At 36.0% G+C, this 17,560-nt stretch overlaps 1 protein-coding gene across 2 annotated transcripts in view; it reads left to right on the top strand.

The window, feature by feature from the left end:
* The window catches only part of BLOC1S5 (biogenesis of lysosomal organelles complex 1 subunit 5), a 38,496-nt gene extending 21,708 nt beyond the window's left edge, over positions 1 to 16,788 (top strand). Inside the window, exons 4-5 of one of the 2 annotated variants that reach the window (XM_032861534.1) lie at positions 380 to 438; positions 15,264 to 16,788. In XM_032861534.1, coding sequence (XP_032717425.1) covers positions 380 to 438; positions 15,264 to 15,443 — 239 coding nt within the window. In that variant the 3' untranslated portion in view covers positions 15,444 to 16,788. The remainder of the gene's footprint in view (positions 1 to 379; positions 439 to 15,263) is intronic. The other variant, XM_032861535.1, reaches the window with a different exon arrangement.
* Positions 16,789 to 17,560: the final 772 nt, after the last annotated feature.

The following is a 17,560-nucleotide window of genomic DNA, read 5'->3' as shown; positions in this document are numbered from 1 at the left end:
AGGGGGAAGGAGGGTGAACAAACGAAAGAGACACTGTAGAGACAGACTAATGATAAATTTATCAGGCATTTTATATCTTTTTAGAGAATTCTGTAGTCCTTGTTGACAACTTGTCATTGGAATTAGTACTTAAAATGCTCTTGGCTTGTACCTCAAGGTTCAAGAATGATGGTGGTTCTAATGACGGCATCCCTAATATACTAGCAAAACTTCTTTTTTCCCTTCTAGCCACCTCACCATGATCAAAATAGGATCAGTTCTTTTGTATAGCTTCATGAGATCTGAAACAATCCAAATTTTGGTGTGTTTTGTTTTGTTTTTTTCAGGTAAGTCTTGAATAAGGACTGCTGACTGAAACCCATTGTCTGTTTTATTTCAGTGCAAACGGCTTCTGACTCAGTCTGTAGACTCCAACAGAGGGAACAGGAACGAAGGAAGGTAAAAGTAGATCGTTTGGCTAATGGGGTCTATAACTCTTTCTGTCATCATATTGTTATCAGTTGCTTTTTTTTTTTTAAGATTTTATTTATTTGATGGACAGAGATCACAGGTGGGCAGAGAGGCAGGCACCCTGCTGAGCAGAGTCCAATGTGGGGCTTGATCCCAGGACCCTGAGATCATGACCTGAGCCAAAGGCAGGGGCTTTAACCCACTGAACCACCCAGGTGCCCCAGCAGTTGCTTTTGATTTAAAAAAACAACCTTCAATTTGTTTTCTTTATGCAGTGATTTAAAAAGATTTAAAAATGACTAATTCATTGAAGATACGTTGAGGAGGTGTGAACACATGATTGCACCATCCATATTCTTCTAGTTCAAATTGTAGACCTCTTTTTTTTTTTCTTTTTCAACATTACCATCTTTTCCCTGAAAGTAGTATTTGTCTGATTGAGAACAGAGAATAAGACTTTTACACAGGACAAAAAATACCCACCAGATTAGAAATATAAATCTTTTTTTTAAGCATGAAACATTGATGAGCAGGTTATGTATATTTCTTCTAGAAAAGGAAGGATTCATGCCTGTGGGTGAGTTATTTAGTGAATAGTCCTATGAGTATGTGAATCACTTGCTGAGTAGTGCTTTGCTTATTGAAAGTCTATCTTAAGTACATTCAGATGTGGAAAAACAGCACAAGAATGTAAGTTCCTATGGGGTTTTTTTTTTGCTGTTTTCACTTACAATTTATGTATTTTTTATAACTTAATCATTGTTGTAAACTAACAAAGATAGGCTTTTTAAGAAATGTTGAAAATACTAAATCATTCTGAATATAATGCATTTTATGTATCAACAAGTGTTACTATCTCCATTTCTATGGAATGGGTTGTGTTCAGATCTGCACTGTATAAAAACCGAGTGAAAAAACCTTGCCAGAGTTTAAGTTTCCACAGCCTCTGTTTAAATATCAATACAGAGTTTAAAAATTCAAAAATTTGGTGAGTTAGACCTTACTGAAAGGACTTGACATTCAGGCAGGTGAAGACTGCCCAGGAGGAGTAGGGGCCTGGCAGGCTGGGTCAGGAAGCAGGGCCCCTGAGCATGTTGACAGAATGGCAAGGCAAAGCCACTGGGAAACCTGTCAGGGTGTAGTGCGTACAGTGTCCAGAGAGCACTGTAAAGGCAGGCACAGGAGCTCATGTGGACCATCCCAGGCTGGACAGCAGATATTTTTTGTTTCTCTACTCTGTGGGGTGCCACTGGGGATGAAAGATTTTAGATTGTTAACTTTAAGGCAGTTCATACACTCAGGAACTAACAATCCAGAAGAGGAGTCTCAAACCACTAACAGTAGTATGATGTAGGATAAAGTAAGACCTGTGTTCAAGTTACAAAGAATTTTGTAGGATCTTGGCAGAGGGAGTAATGTAGTAGGAACATGGTGGCATTCGAGCCCAACCTTAATCAGTGAGTAGGAATTCAGTTGATGGAGGATGGGAAGAAAGCTATTGTAGGATGAGGGGATACAGTGTAAGCAAAGACAAAAGACGTGAGAAGTCCATAGTCTCGCACAGCCACTATGTAGAGTATCTAAATGGTTATTTCCGGAGATGATTGTGGAGAATCTTGAATGCTATATTAAACAATTTGTGGTGGAGGGCACCAGCAGCATTTCTGGTTTTGAGAAGCAGAAAAGCTATTTGATAGCACACTGGCTATACTGGCTGTTGCGTAAATAAGCAATTCTATTTATTTATTTATTTATTCAAAATAAAAATTTTTAAAAAAGAGTGTTCTGTGTAGCATGTTATTATATGATTTAAGCAGATTCACGTGAATATGCGCTCAGACATTATTGATCTTTCTTCCCTAAGACATTGTCAGAACAGTTACGATTGTGATAAAATGTCAATTCTTGCCACTCTTGAGCAGAACTAACCTAAAATTAAATTTAATTGGAATAATTTCTCTTGTCATGTGGAATTTTTTCACTTTTGGCGTATTAACAGTGTATAAGTAGGAAAATGACCAGCTTAGGTGAGAAAATACCTGGAGTCCTCTACTTCTGGTGTTCCCTTTGTTGGCTCGCCTCATCCCCTTACACAAATCCTTGAGCTTCAAGCTCCTCAGTTGCAAAATAAATACCAGTTACACTTACCTGACAGATTGATTTTTCTCCTTACCAGGTAAATTGTAGTATATAATCTGCATGAAACAGCTTTGCAAATTGTACTGCATCAAGTGGAAGGCACCATTTTCCCTCTGCCAGCTCAATTATTGTTTAAGGTTCAGGCAGTCACTCTGTGGGTAGGAGCCCTGCTGTGGTCTCTTCAGTTGAAGAGCATTTGAGAATTCCACGCATTCACGATTTCTTAAATTAAAATATACTAAGATACTGTACCTTGGTTTGAATAAAAATGGCTTTAAGAAATAATAAAGGCCTTAGATTATGTTAGTCTTACATATATTTCTTACAGGTATTATGTCGGAGAATGTTACTGAACTATTTTTTAATGTGGAATGCACATTAAAAATTAGTATTTTAGAATGTACTGAAATGTGTTTCACTAACTGTGCCATGCTCACGGCATTTACAAAGCTACATGTGTAAGAATCCACTCCAATTATTTTCTTTTCTCAAGATAATTTAATAAAATTGACCAGCTGAATGTTACACAAAGATGCATTTCTCAGACAACGCTCAGAGAAAAGTAATAATTCTTCATATTCTGCAGATCAATAAACCTTTAGTCTCTTTTTCTTTTTTAGTGCTTGTCTAGTTAGCAGAACATTTGAAATATGTATCTTTAAGGACCCTTTTTCTATACTGCTGTATCTGATTTCTGCAGAAACTTTGACATGGCAGAGGTTTCAGATTACATATGTATAAAAGATACAGACAAGTGTAAATTTTCATCTAGCAAATGTGTACAAAGCAAAACTGACCTCTAGCTGGGTCGTCCAGTCTCGTGTTAATTGTTGCCCTTGGTTATACTGTTGGCTACATTTTGTATATTTGAATGGCTCTCAGAACAAAGAAAGATGGGAGTAGTAATGGAATAAAATAGACTATTGCCATTAATCTTTAATTCTTTTATGTCAAGACAATATGTGGAATTCTGTGGGAAGTAAATTATGATAAACGTCATTCATCCAAATTACACTTCCCACAATTGATACCTAAAAGTACATTCAGAAGAACAGTAAATGCACATTCCCCAGTTGTTCAACATATGTCTTGAAAACTACCCTCTAGTACAAAGTTGCATTTTGGAAGCTAGCATTAGAAGTAGTGAAATGAAAATACAGCTGGTTTAGAAAATTCACGGACTTAAAAATATACCATCAAGGGAAACACGCTGTGAATACCCATCAGCAGTTTAAACTTAGGTTCATGCACACGTGTCAACTTTTGAAGCCATATTCGACCATATTAGAGATAATAATAAATACGAATCCTCTGATTCATCTTGTCTACAGATACTCACTTGATTTTAGTTACACCCCTGCACGATTTTTTCATGAGAGCAACGAAATAGCACATACGTTGTTCGTCACAGAGTTTGACAGTACAAAGGAATAGATCAGTATGCGGTAGTCTGTTTAAAATCCTTTCTGATGGCTGTCACATTCTGACACTTCTTACTGCAGTAAATTCTTCTTCATTTTTTGGTATAAGGCCTAGGTTAAATTAGTGACAGTGTATACTGACAGATGTTTGAAAGGGCCTTTAGGCCTTAGTTGGCTTACTCAGAGTTTCCCTGTAGGCCAGGATGTCTCAACCTCTGCACTATGACCTTTAGAATAGATAATTCTTTGTTGTGGCAGGTTGGTAGGATGTTTAGAAGCATCTATGGCTTTTACCCACCACATGCCAATAGCACTTCCCCCTAACCTGTGCTGTGATAACCAAAAATTTAAGGGACAAGAGAAAATTAAATGATGGTTTAAATCCACCCCACCCCCCAGTTAAGAATCACTGACTTAGACTATAATATATACAAAATTTTGATTTTATTATGTATCCTACATTTCACTTATAGACCTGTTCTTAGACATAGGTTGGCTTCTTTTTAAATTTATCTCTCATGAGATATATGTAAGTCAATGTTCTATTACTATTTCTTCCTTGTAGAGAACAATAAAAACCATTACAGCGAAATACTCTGTACACAGTTGTAGCTCATTTATAAACTTCTCTTCCTTCTCTTTTAAAGTTGGCATTTTCTAATTTTATTTTAAAAACACATTTATCCACTCATTTAAGAATGCAACTGATTTCATTTAGAAAGAACCCTCTGACACCTGATATGAGAATTTTTTTGTTGTGGTAAAATACGTATAACATAAAATTTACCATTTTAACTGTTTTTAAGTGTGTAGTTCTGTGACATTAAGTACATTCACGTTGCTCTACAACCATCACTACTATCCATTTCCAGAACTTCCATCTACCACAACTGAGACTCTACCTGTTAAACACTAACTGCCCTTTCCCGCTTCCTTTATTCCTGGCAACCAGCACTCTACTGTCTGTCCCTATAATTGGGCTAGTCTAGGTACCTGTGCTAAGTGGAATAGTACAGCATTTATCTTTTTGTCACTGGCTTATTTCTTTGTTCACCTATGTCATAGCCAGTATCAGAATTCCATTCCTTTTTAAGAGTGACTAGGACTCCATTATATGTATATTCCATTTTTTGTGTATCCATTCATTTGCCTTTGGATACTGGTGTTGCTCCCACATTACCACTATTGTGAATAACACTGCTATTAACTTGAGTGTACACCTATTTGTTCAAACCCCTGCCTTCAGTTCTTTTAGGTATACACTCAAGAGTGGAACTACTGGATGAATTGGTAATTCAATTTTTAATTTTCTGAGGAATGACCATCCTGTTTTCTGTAGTCACACCTCTCTGTATTCCCATCCACAGTGCACAAGTGTTCCATTTTCTCTGCATCCTTGTCAACACTTGTTATTTTCTGTTTCTTTGGTAGCAGCAGTCCTAATGGGTGTGAGATAGTATCTTATCGTGGTTTTGATTTGCATTTCTTTAATGATTATCATTATCATTACTTTAATGAGTATCTTTTCCTTTGTTTATTGGCTATTTGTATGTCTTTTTTGTAGAAATGTTCCTTGAAGCCATTTGCCCATCTTTTAATCAGGTTATTTGGTTTTGTTTTTGTTGTTATTGAGTTGTAGGAGTTGGTTAATATATGTTGGATATTAACCCCTTATCATACATATGATGTGTAAATACTTTCTTCTATTCTGTGGGTTGGCTTTCACTCTGTTGATAGTGTCCTTTGATGCACACAAGCTTTTAATTTTGATGAAGTTCAATTTATTTTTACTTTCATTGCCTCTGCTTTTGGTGTGATAGCCAAGAAATCATTGCTAAATCTAATGTCATGAAGCTTTCCCCCTCTTGTCTTCTAAGAATTTTATAGTTTTAGATCTTGACCGTTAGATCTTTGACCTATTTTGAGTTAATTTTTGTATATGATGCAAGGTAAAGGTCCATTTTCATTTTCAGTTGCATGTAGATACCCAGTTTTCCAGCACCACTTGTTGAAAGGATTGCCTTTTCCCTATTGAATGATTTTTGACATTCTTATCAAAAATCACTTGACCATCTATCTAAGGGTTTATTTCTGAACACTTCTATTCTAGTGGTCTGTGTGTTTTTCATTATACTAGTACGACACTGTTTTGACCACAGTAGCTTTGTCATAAGTTCTGAAATCAACAAATGTATTTTGTAAAATGAAGGTATTATTATTATTCAGATATGGTAAGACCAACTGATAAAGGGATGATAAAGCCATGGAAAGACTGTTTATTATTCATAGTTCCCAAGTGGAGGTTGCATGCTGTACCACACAGGACCATATGAGGATGCACCAAGGTTAGTCAGGAGGTGGGGTGGGGGGCGGGGAGACAGGTTATTATCATTTATATTATTGTGGTTTCAGCAGGAAAGAACATGTTAGACAGTGTTAGCAGACTTAGGAATGGCTAATTTGAACAGTTTCAGCAGGCTCTAGGGGATAAGGGCTGTCTGGCGTTGTGTGATTAGAGCAGGTAGATAGTTGCCCAGGGGCTGAGATCCCAGTAAAGGTGGTTGGGGTATGGACTCTCAGTTGGTTGGCTTGCATATAAAAGGTATACTCATAGGGGAGTCATGAGTCCTATCTCTAGGAATAAGCTAGCCCTGGGAGGGAGATTCTCTTTCCAGGGTTAGCAAGGCCCCAGTTATCAAAACTGTAGAACACATGGTCAAGACAGTGTGAGACCTCCAACTTCATTCTTTCTTCAGGATTGTTTTGGCTACTTGGTATCACTTGAGATTTCATATGACTTTTAGGATGTATTCTATTTCTGTAAAAAAAAAAAAAGTCATTGGGAATTTAATAGGGATTCCACTCACCCTGCAGATCACTTTGGATAGTACTGACATCTTAACAATATTGTCTTCCAATCCATGAACATGAGGTGACTTTCCATTGACATGTCTTTAATTTCTTCTTTAGGAATGCTTTCTCGTTATCAGTGTACAAGTCTTTTGTACAAGTCTCCTTGGTTAAATTCATTCCCAAATAGTCTTTTCAATGCTACTGTAAATAGAATTTTCTTAATACCCTTTTTGAATTGTTCATTGTTAGTATATAGAAATGCAATTGATTTTTGAGTTTTTATTTTGTATCTGGCAAATTTGCTGAATTTGTTGATTCTAGTGAGGTTTTTTTTGTGGAACCTTATGGTTTTCTGCATATAAGACTATTCTCTCTGTAAGCACAGATAATTTTACCTCTTTTCCAATTTAGATGCCTTCTTTTTTTTCTCTCCTAATTGCCCTGCCTAGGACTTCTAATACTATGTTCGGGAGAAGTGGCAAAAGCAAAATTTTGTTGTCTCCTTCCTGATATAAGAGGGAAAGCTTTCAGTTTTTTGTCATTGGATATGATGCTACCTGTGAGTTTTTCACATACTGGCCTTTATTATGTTGAGATAGTTTCCTTCTATGACTAGTTTATGGAGTGTTTTTACCATGTAACGGTCTTGAACTTTGACTAATACGTTTTCTGCGTTAGATTGAAATGGTTAATGTGGTTTTTTTCTCTTCATTCTGTTGATGTAGTGTATTTTTTCATTGATTTTCATGTGTTTTAAACCATCCTTACATTCCAAGAGCAAAATAGTGTGTGACTATTTTAATATGCTTTTGAACTCAGTTTGCCACTAATTTATTGAGGATTTTATATCAGTATTCATCAGGAATATTGATCTGCACTTGTTTTTTTCTTATAGTGTCTTTTTTTTTTTTTTTAAAGATTCATTTATTTATTTGACAGAAACACAGTGAGAGAGAGAGCATAAGCAGGGGGAGTGGGAGAGGGAGAAGCAGGCTTCTTGCTGAGCAGAGAGCCTGATGGGCTCAATCCTAGGACCCTAGGATCATGACCTGAGCTGAGAGCAGATGCCCAACAACTGAACCACCCAGGCACCCCATTTTTCTGATAGTGTCTTTATCTGGCTTTCGTCTCAGGACATTGGTGACCTCACAGAATGAGTTGGGAAGTCTTCCCTCCTTTTCAGATTTTTTGAAGAGTTTGAGAAGGATTAGTATTAATTCTTCTTTAAGTATTCTCTAGAATTCACCAGTACACTCATCTGGTTCTGAAATGACTTGATTTTTAATACCACATGCTCTCATAAACTCTTGCTAGAAGAGGAAAAACTATTTTAAAGTTAGTTGCACTTTTGTTTTGAAAATTAGCAGGAGCCCCACATATAAGTCCCCGAGTGGTTAACAGTGTGTGCCTATACTTTTTCTCTACCTATTCAGGTGTATTCAGGTTTTTTGAAGCTCTTAATTACTTTTGAAATTGGAATGTGAAATACTTGTTAGTTTCTGTCATTTTTTAAAACATTGCCAATCCTGAGACTAATAATTTAATATATTACTTGGTTTAAACAATGTTATATAGCAAAAAAGAGTAGAAAACTGGATTTTTACTCTTGATTCTACCTTATTCTAAGTGTGTGTCCATGGAAATATGTCTGTATAGGAGCAGCATACATACCATATTTGACACCAAGAATAGACCTTCTTTTAACACTTCTCCCAACAAAATTATGTTTAATAATAAGCCAGATGTTAAAAAATAATGAATGACAAGAACAAAAATGCAGATGGTATTGTTTTTAACTTCATGTATGTAGTCACACCAATAAAAAAATAAAAAACTTCGGGAGTGCCTGGGTGGCTCAGTGGGTTAAAGCCTCTACTTCAGCTCAGGTCATGACCCAGGGTCCTGGGGTCAAGCCCCGCATCGGGCTCTCTGCTCAGCAGGGAGCCTGCTTTCCTCCTCTCTCTGTGCCTGCCTCTCTGCCTACTTGGGATCTCTGTCTGTCAAATAAATAAATAAAATCTTAAAAAAAATAAAAATAAAAAACTTAACTATAACACCAAAGGAAAAAAGTAAGTAATAAATTTAAGTGCATTGAATATTTTTTGGAAAAAAAAAAAGAAAAAACGTCACCTATATATTGTCTGTTATGGTAATAATATTACCACTTGCTTTTGATTCTTAGGCAGATTGGTTAATAACCTCATTGAATTTGATATTTGACTATTCAAATTAAATAGTATAGACAGATTTATTAATCTGTTTGACTCACAGTTGATTTAAAATGGTTTTTATTATAATTTTGAAATATCTTTGACATTAATATAAATATAATGTTTATATTTATATTAATATAATTTAATATAAATTAATAATAATAAATAATAATAAATTTAATATAATATAATATAAATATAAGATAAATAGTTCAGAAAAGTGTTAAGCATAAGAATATGTTCGGAAGAGCTTCATAAAAATCACATCACCATGAATTCCAGAAATTGTAATACTGTCTTTATTTGGCAGATGTTCTGATGGCTGTCAGTGTCCCCATAGTATAAAAATTTTAGGTCTAAATAAAAACATACTCAAACTTAAGTACAAAAAAATGGTAGTATAGAATAATGCATTTGAACTGATTCAGATCTTACCTGCATTTGCTCTACTGTCATTGTTTAAGTGCAGTTATATTTAATTCTCCAGAGGTTGGAGAGGCTTAGTGTCTAAAGAAAGCTGAAATGATTCTGGACTACTTGGTATTTACTTTGGAAATAAACATGTGTAACTGACTTCATCTTTGTCCAGGACTGGTTCTGTAACTGGAAGCCCTCTAAATTCACTTCAGTGTAAAAGACACAATTTATTAAAGGATAAATAATAAAAATGTGTTAATTTGAAACACATTATTAAAATTCAACAATAACCTCAGTAATTGTGTAGAGGTTTAGACCAAAGAAAGATTTTTGGTTTAAGAGTATTTTATCACCGACATTTTTCAGTATGGTCAGTGCCTGGTGATGATAAAAAACAGTCTTTCATTTGTTTGTGTCCTTGATGTAAATTCTCTACAGACAATACACCGTCTTATTACTTGCACCCAGGGCAGAGCTCTCCCACCCTCCTGCTGTTGCTGTGCCCGGTACCTATTGTATCATTGCTGAAAAGAGAAAGCTGCAGACCATCCTATGTGATGTGACTTCATTTTGTTGTTATTAAAGAAATACGTTTGTACAAACATCAGGAAATAATCTTTAGTACTCATTGAACTATTTATAATACCGGGAAAAAGGATGCTAGAGAAAGGATTTGGTGTGTATGTAGGGAACTATCACTTCCTATCAGACTTACATGAAGCTGTTTGACTATAACTAGAGTTAAATGGGATCATTGTTTTTCAAATGTGTTTTAATTAAAAGAACACTTATTTCAGACTAAATCTCACATAGAACCCCATTTCTTTTTTTTTTTTTTTTTGGCTATTTAAATTTTTTTTTAATTTTTTATTTATTTTCAGCGTAACAGTATTCATTGTTTTTGCACCACACTCAATGCTCCATGCAATCCGTGCCCTCTTTAATACCCGCCACCTGGTTCCCCCAACCTCCCACCCCCCGCCCCTTCAAACCCCTCAGATTGTTTTTCAGAGTCCATAGTCTCTCATGAGAACCCCATTTCTTGAACATAAAAGCAGAATTGCTGTTTCTGAAAGTGATGTGCCCAGGAGATGATGGTCTGCAGTTAGCGTGGTTATTTATAAAAGATTTTTCCTGATTTCTGAGAGTTTTTTGTAGTTGTGACCAGATTCGTTGGCATTTCGGGCTAAGTCCTTGGCTTCTGTAACCTCCTCATGTACGAGCTGGGGCGCACGTTGGCGTTAGAATGGCTTCAGCGGAGTTGAAGTATTGTGACAGTCTGTTAGGGGGCTCATGTGCTGCTTTCCATTAAGCAGCTGCTCAGCTCCTTGTCCTATTCTAGGGAAGTTACAACTGGCCAGACTGCATTTCCGTGCGTTTTGAATAGCTAGACCCTAGGATAACCTTCCCTCCTGTTGTAGAATACTTTTTAACTCTTTGCCTAGGTGATATGTAACATACAGCTAATTGGGAATTTTTCTGCTATTACATAAAATAAAACCTTATGGGAATCTTAGAAAATGGAACATTCCATCTAGCCAAGTTTACCTCACAGCTGAGGTTTTTATTTTCTTCAGGCACACCACTTTTATCACTTTATTTTGGGAGGAAATCTTTAAAAAATATATTTCATACTTTTCTGGTTTCATAAAAATTATTATAGGCTAAATTTCTTTATGAAATTAGAAGTTATTGAAAATAGTTTTACATGATGGTGAATATGGGGGTGTCCTCAGAGAATTAGAGAGTTTTTCTCTTTGGGAAATACCCTCAAATACTATGTGTGTTCTGAGTTTTTGTATCTATGTTCTTCCTCCCCATAAGGCTGATGCCTATCATTTCTTCCTATCTCATTTATCAGCATTTTTTTTTCTAATTTGTGACTTTTAATACGGTGTACTTTTGGAAACCAGTTAATTAACATGGTTAGAATTGTGTGTAAAGTAAGGTAAGTTAATTCAGAATCAAAAAAGCTTTCCACAAATACTGCAGTATTTGTAATTGGACTTTTTTTTTTTCTTTTGTTGGATTAAAAGACTTACTCTAGGGGCGTCTGGGTGGCTCAGTGGGTTAAGTCTCTGCCTTCGTCTTAGGTCATGATATCAGGGTCCTGGGATCAAGCCCCACATCGGGCTCTCTGCTCAGCAGGGAGCCTGCTTCTCTCTCTCTCTCTCTCTCTCTCTCTCTGCCTGCTTCTCTGCCTGCTTGTGATCTCTGTCAAATAAATAAATAAAATCTTTAAAAAAAAAAAAAGAGACTTACCATATAGTTCTCCCCTAAGTTTCAGTAGATGTTATTCCAGCTAGGCAGATGTTATTTATTTATGTAAAGAGTATGGTATTGGCAGTACATGAACGTAGAAGCTGTCCTTTAATTTTCTTTACTGATTGGTAAGAAGAATGCAAGATTGCATAGCACTTACTTTTTTTATTCATCGATTCATTCATTCATTCACTTGGGAGAGAGAGAGAGAGCACAAGCAGAGGGAGCACCGGAGGGAGAGGGAGAAGTAGACTCCCTGCTGAGCTGGGTGGAGCTTGATCCCAGGACCCTGGGATCAGGACCTGAGCTGAAGGCAGATGCTTAACCCACTGAGCCACGCAGGCATCCCTCATAGTACTTTCTTTTATTAAAAGTGAGAGTCTGAGATAAAACTAAGAGTGACTTCAAGAAGTTCTTGATGAGAAAGCAAGACTAAAATTTCAGCTAGATTAGAGCATAGGCCACATTCACCTTCTTTTTACCTGAACTGTGAGGCCAAGGAGTGATCGATCTATCTATTGTGAAGAAGCTAGTTGGATATATATATTTTTAGTCATAATATTCTGAAACTACGAAATAGACATACTGGTATTTAATGACATCTTAAAGTCCTTTCTTAGAGCCAAATGATAAGGAGGATTGAAATTGAGTATAGGAATGGGAAGGGGAAACTCAGTTTTATTTGAGTTGCCTGTATTGTTCAAATTATTACAAGAATCCATTGCTGAAATTGGATTACTAAAACTAGGAATGCTTGGGTGGTTCAGTGGGTTAAGCATCTGCCTTTGGCTCAGGTCATGATCCCAGGGTCTTGGGATGGAGCCCGGCATTGGGCTCCCTCAGCTCAACCTGGGCCTGCTTCTCCCTCTCCCTCTACCCCCTGCCCCCCATGGACCTATGCATGCATGCAGGGTTTCTCCCTCTCTTTCTCTCAAATAAATAAAATCTTTAAAAATAAATTATTAAATAATTTATTGAATTTATTAAAATTAATAAAATAAAAAATAAATTATTAAAATTAAAGGACAAAAAAGGAGGAGGATAAAAAGTGGTTTGATTTTCCTTCTAGATGTTTGGCTTATAATTTTGTATAATAGTGATATTAATTTTAATTAAGTGCCACAGGCAGTGAGCTAGGAACTGGACATGTATTACCTCTGGACTTCATATTTATTTATGAATGTAAAGTATTTCCCTCATTTTAAAGTTAAACTTCAGCTTGCTTAGGGTCCTGCAGCTGGTAGCAAGTGAACCAGAATTTGAAGTTAGGTTTATATGCTTCCCAAATCATTTTTCCATTGAATTGCACTGGAAAAAGTGCTCTCTGGTGGGAAGTGGAATCAGGGCTGTTGCCTTGTGGCCCAACTCACAGGGTTAGCTGAGCCAATTATGGCATATCTTAAAAGAATAAAATGAAAAGAAAAATCTATTAAGCAACATCTGAGTATGCATGTTTAGTATTTTCTGACTTACTAAAAAATAGTTTACAGCTAAAAGCAGGATCCCATCTTGAGAAAGTCTATATGCATTTTCTTCTATCTTTAGTCTGACTGTGGCTTTTCTCTTAGAATATAATAATTTTTGCCAAAGTTCCATGAAAAGAGTTTAAGGAACTCTTCATGTTTTATTCATCTTTTGGAGAATTACAATCCATGAGGCTGAAAAGTTAAAAAATAAAGTTCTGACTTTTGTTTAGCCTGTTTCCTAACTTTTTGTTTAGCCTGTTTCCTAACTTTATTGCCACCAGCAAACCCCTCCCTACCCCTCTCCCCACCACTGTAGTGCCTGGTCTGGGGCACATATTTTAGGGGAATGTTTGACTTTAAGGCAAACTTCAGACTCACTCCAACCTGGTTTCACTTGAAAAGCCTCTGTGCAGAGAAACCGGATCAGACTGGCAAGAAAAAGCTCTTATAGTAGTTGTTTTTGTCCTATAAAAGAGACTTTTTCTACCTGTGTAAACCTTCCTCTGGAAAGATCCAATTCGCACTTCGGATAAAAAAGGTATAGGTTGGGTATCACAAAGACCTAAGTTTGAATCTTCAACTTAATAGCTGAGTGACCGTGGAGAAATACCTTTAGTTTCCTTAAACCTTAATCTTCGTGTGTAAAGTGAAAATAATGTCATTTTATAACAGTAGTTTTTAGGAGTAGATAAGATATGCAGGACAGGTAGCAAAAACATGCATTTCATAGATACTTAGAGAACAACAGATTATCCACCTTTTCATCTTGCTTATCATCATCTCAGATGAGAGAGAAAATGGAGCAGCAAGGATGTGATGACAGCATGAAAACACAGTTCCCATTTTTTTCGCTACTGGCTACCCTTTGGTGTGACCAAGCCTCTGGGCACCAGTATTTGAGTGTGCCAGGTGTCCTGTTTTCATTAGAGTGCTGGAATTTATAATGGTTTTAGGTGCTTTATAACTTTTTATGGTTTGTATCTGTCCCTTTTTTTATTTTTTTTTTCTTAATAGGACTTAGTCTGTATCCAAACTTCTAAAGACATGTATGTAGAACATTTAAGGCAGGGAGATAAAATTATTTTTCTAACTCTCTTTTCCTATTTAGCTTTTCTTCGTTGTATGTATTCAGAGATGATTAAAATTGTACTAAACTTACACCTTTTCACTTATACATTGTTTTATCTTTATTGTTGTGGTAGTCAAAAGAAAATTTTTTCATCTTCATGTAGAAATATTAAGGAACATCTCAAGAACTTAACTTATTTGCACAGATGCTTTTGGTGTTTATTTACTTTAAGGAATGGAACTAAACCAGAAGAAATGTTATGAGTTCTTTTCCAGTGATTAATAATCTTTGCATCTTAGGTCTTTTTTAGATTTAAAATCTTTTTAAAATTTTCTTTAAAAGATTTTTTATTAATTTATTTGACAAAGAGAGAGCACAAATGGGGGAGTGGCAGAGGCAGAGGGAGAAGCAGGCTCCCCGCTGCACAGGGAGCCCAACTCAATCCCAGGACCCTGGAATCATGACCTGAGCCAAAGGTGGATGCTTAACTGACTGAGCCAGCTAGGTGCCCCCAAAGCTTTTTTAAATTTAAAATCTTTTTTAATGCATCGAAAAAATATTTTAGGTAAGACATGCACCTTGGTTTCTCATAATAATGATTTCTTTTGGCATATATTCTTTACACTTGATTTAAAAATTATATACACTTAAATGGAATTTGAGAAGAAACAGAGACATGAAAATTTACTTGGATTGTATTTGATTTTGTCGTTTAAAGATACTAGACATTTTAGAAATTTCAGAAATACGGTTACCATCTGAGTTCACTCACAGTAAGAGAAGCCTTAGATGTTTCTGATTTGTCCTGTTCTTGTTGGACATTAAAACTGCCGTGTCGTTTTAGCATTGTGACTTTCAAGCTGATTGTTGCAGAAGGCAAATACCAAGAGTTAAAGTTATGTTTTTTGTCTTTTGTACATAGAAGAATAATTGTCTGGAAATTGTCATGTGACTTTCAAATTTCTTTTCTCAGATTCTTAATGACCATTTAATAGCTAGTGAAAAACAGCATATCACCCAATGGGAAGATTTCATGAAAGAACAACACAGCAGACAGGCTGAAGTGGATGAAGAACACAGAAAAGCCATGGAGAGGCTTAAAGAACAGTATGCCGAGATGGAGAAGGACCTCGCGAAATTTTCAACCTTTTAAGAACTTTAACCGCAACAGTGACAATTTAGTAAGAGAACATTGACTGCCCCCCAAAAAACTGTGCCCACCAAACCATTTAGCCTCTGCTTCAAGCTTAGCAATATATTCAGTGGCACTCTTACATCAGAAGAAAGTTCTATTGGAGTCTTAATGAAGCGTCTAATAGAAGAAGAGTGCCACAGCTTTCCAGTTTTAAGTGCCTATATATGACTATTTGAATGGGGAGAATAGGAGGAAAAAAATGGGATAAATTTGCTTTTTGTTAATCAGCATTGGGTGTCTTTTCAGTTGATTATCTCAGAGAACTGTAGGTATAGACTTAGAAAATTAATTTAATTCATTCCCATATTGGGTTAGTTATTGTGGCTTAGAAGGCAGATAGAATAGCTACCTGTCATAATGCCCTTGGCTATTGGAAGAATGTATACAGTATTATTCCATGGGTAATGTGGACAAAGACAACTGTCTTTGGAGCAGAGATCCCATTTAAGAGAGGTGAGAGTCAAAATCTTTTCTCTACCGAGGCAAAGATGGCCACATTGGTCTTTGAACCGCCCACTGGGAAGGGTTGCAGGTTTTACAGGACAGCATGATGCCACGTGTTTCACTGAATGACAAAACACACTTGTTAAGTGGCCTTCCAGCACTTAATATTTTCAGCTTTTAAAACAGACTTAGAAGGAAAAGCTTACCAAAAATATATTTGACGTTTAGCCTTTCCAAAAACCATAATCTTATCCATAGTATTTACCTCATTTTTGTGTCTGTTTTGCTGTGGGTAAGCTTTGTAAGATAAATAATGTCTATCCATGTTTCAACTGTGTAATGAGTAATCAGCAAAATCGGCCAAGGAGTCCCTCTGGAACCATATAAAGATTCTGGCTCTGAATAAACCAGAAGTGTTTGCCCACATGGCAAATGATCCATGTTAAATGTAAATCCTTTTTTAGTGTTTAACGTCTGTTCTCATAAGCAGGTGTATTATGATGAAACATGTACCAATTCTGTCATCACTGTGATCTTTTAAAAAAATCTGCATTTAACAGCCTAATTGAGAAACTAAGTTGATTTTTTATTTGCCATAAACCTGGCAAAATTAAATGCAATAATTTCTGAGATTTATAGCAAATGAATTCAAGGTATGGATAAATCTTTCAAATATTTTTTATTGCTCTCCTGTAAAGAAAGGCACAAGAAAGAAAATACCCAACTTTCTTGTGTTATCTCAGTGTTGCTGCTGCAGAGAAGTGACAATGCTTGCTTGTGTAAATTTATGGCTTACTGTCAAAGCTTCATTCTTGGCTGCATGTTGAAAATGTGATTAAAGTTAATAGAGGAGATGAAATAAGTATTTGAGATTTCTTTCAATAACACTGAACTTCGGCCAACTTTCTCTGTCCGCTACTGTAGGCTTGACAGGTTCATCAATCATTCTCTGGTACCTGGACTAAAAAGAGCACTTGCTGACACTAAGGCATGTTGGAATTTTCTTAATTCTCTTTCAGTGGATGGAAAAAAATAAAACCATCCTTCCAAAAATAGCCCACACATGAAAAGGGAGGGGAACCTTAAATGAAAATTCCCTTTGTACTGTAGGCAGTTTTTGGAATGCTATTAATTGCCAACGCACCATTTGAACAGATGCCGTAACCAAGAAATCAGGACTGTGTGTGTGAGAGCAAACGTGCTCTTAATGTGGCTGCTCCAGTTGCACAGCAAAGGTTTCTGATAGTGTCTGCTCCTCTCATATGATAATAAATACTGTCTAAGTGTGTATATTTTATACAAGGATCTAAAGGACTTCTTAAACCCAAATGAGTTGGTAAGCTCTTTGAACTGTAAACATGAAGATAGTAAATTCTCTTTGTAACTCTGTTAGCTAGTCAACATGGTGTGCGAAAAAGACAGTTGGTTTGCCTTCCCCTTAGTATTTTCACTTATATTTCACAGTTTCCAAATCACTTTTGACAGATATTTTATTTACATTTAAAATTAGTAATTACATAATTTACAACATTTCTGTTTATGCTGTTGAGCAGAGATGAAATGAGTTCTATGTAGCTCACAGGATTATTTTATAATGATCAAGTGAAGTAACATTCTGCCCTTTTAAAGTA

The sequence above is a fragment of the Lontra canadensis genome, unplaced genomic scaffold (genome assembly GCF_010015895.1).
Source record: "Lontra canadensis isolate GAN:19392208 unplaced genomic scaffold, GSC_riverotter_1.0 scaffold21, whole genome shotgun sequence".
NCBI classification, from domain to species: domain Eukaryota; kingdom Metazoa; phylum Chordata; class Mammalia; order Carnivora; family Mustelidae; genus Lontra; species Lontra canadensis.
Note: the sequence above shows the minus strand (reverse complement) of the source record. Positions and strands in the feature narration are given on the sequence as shown.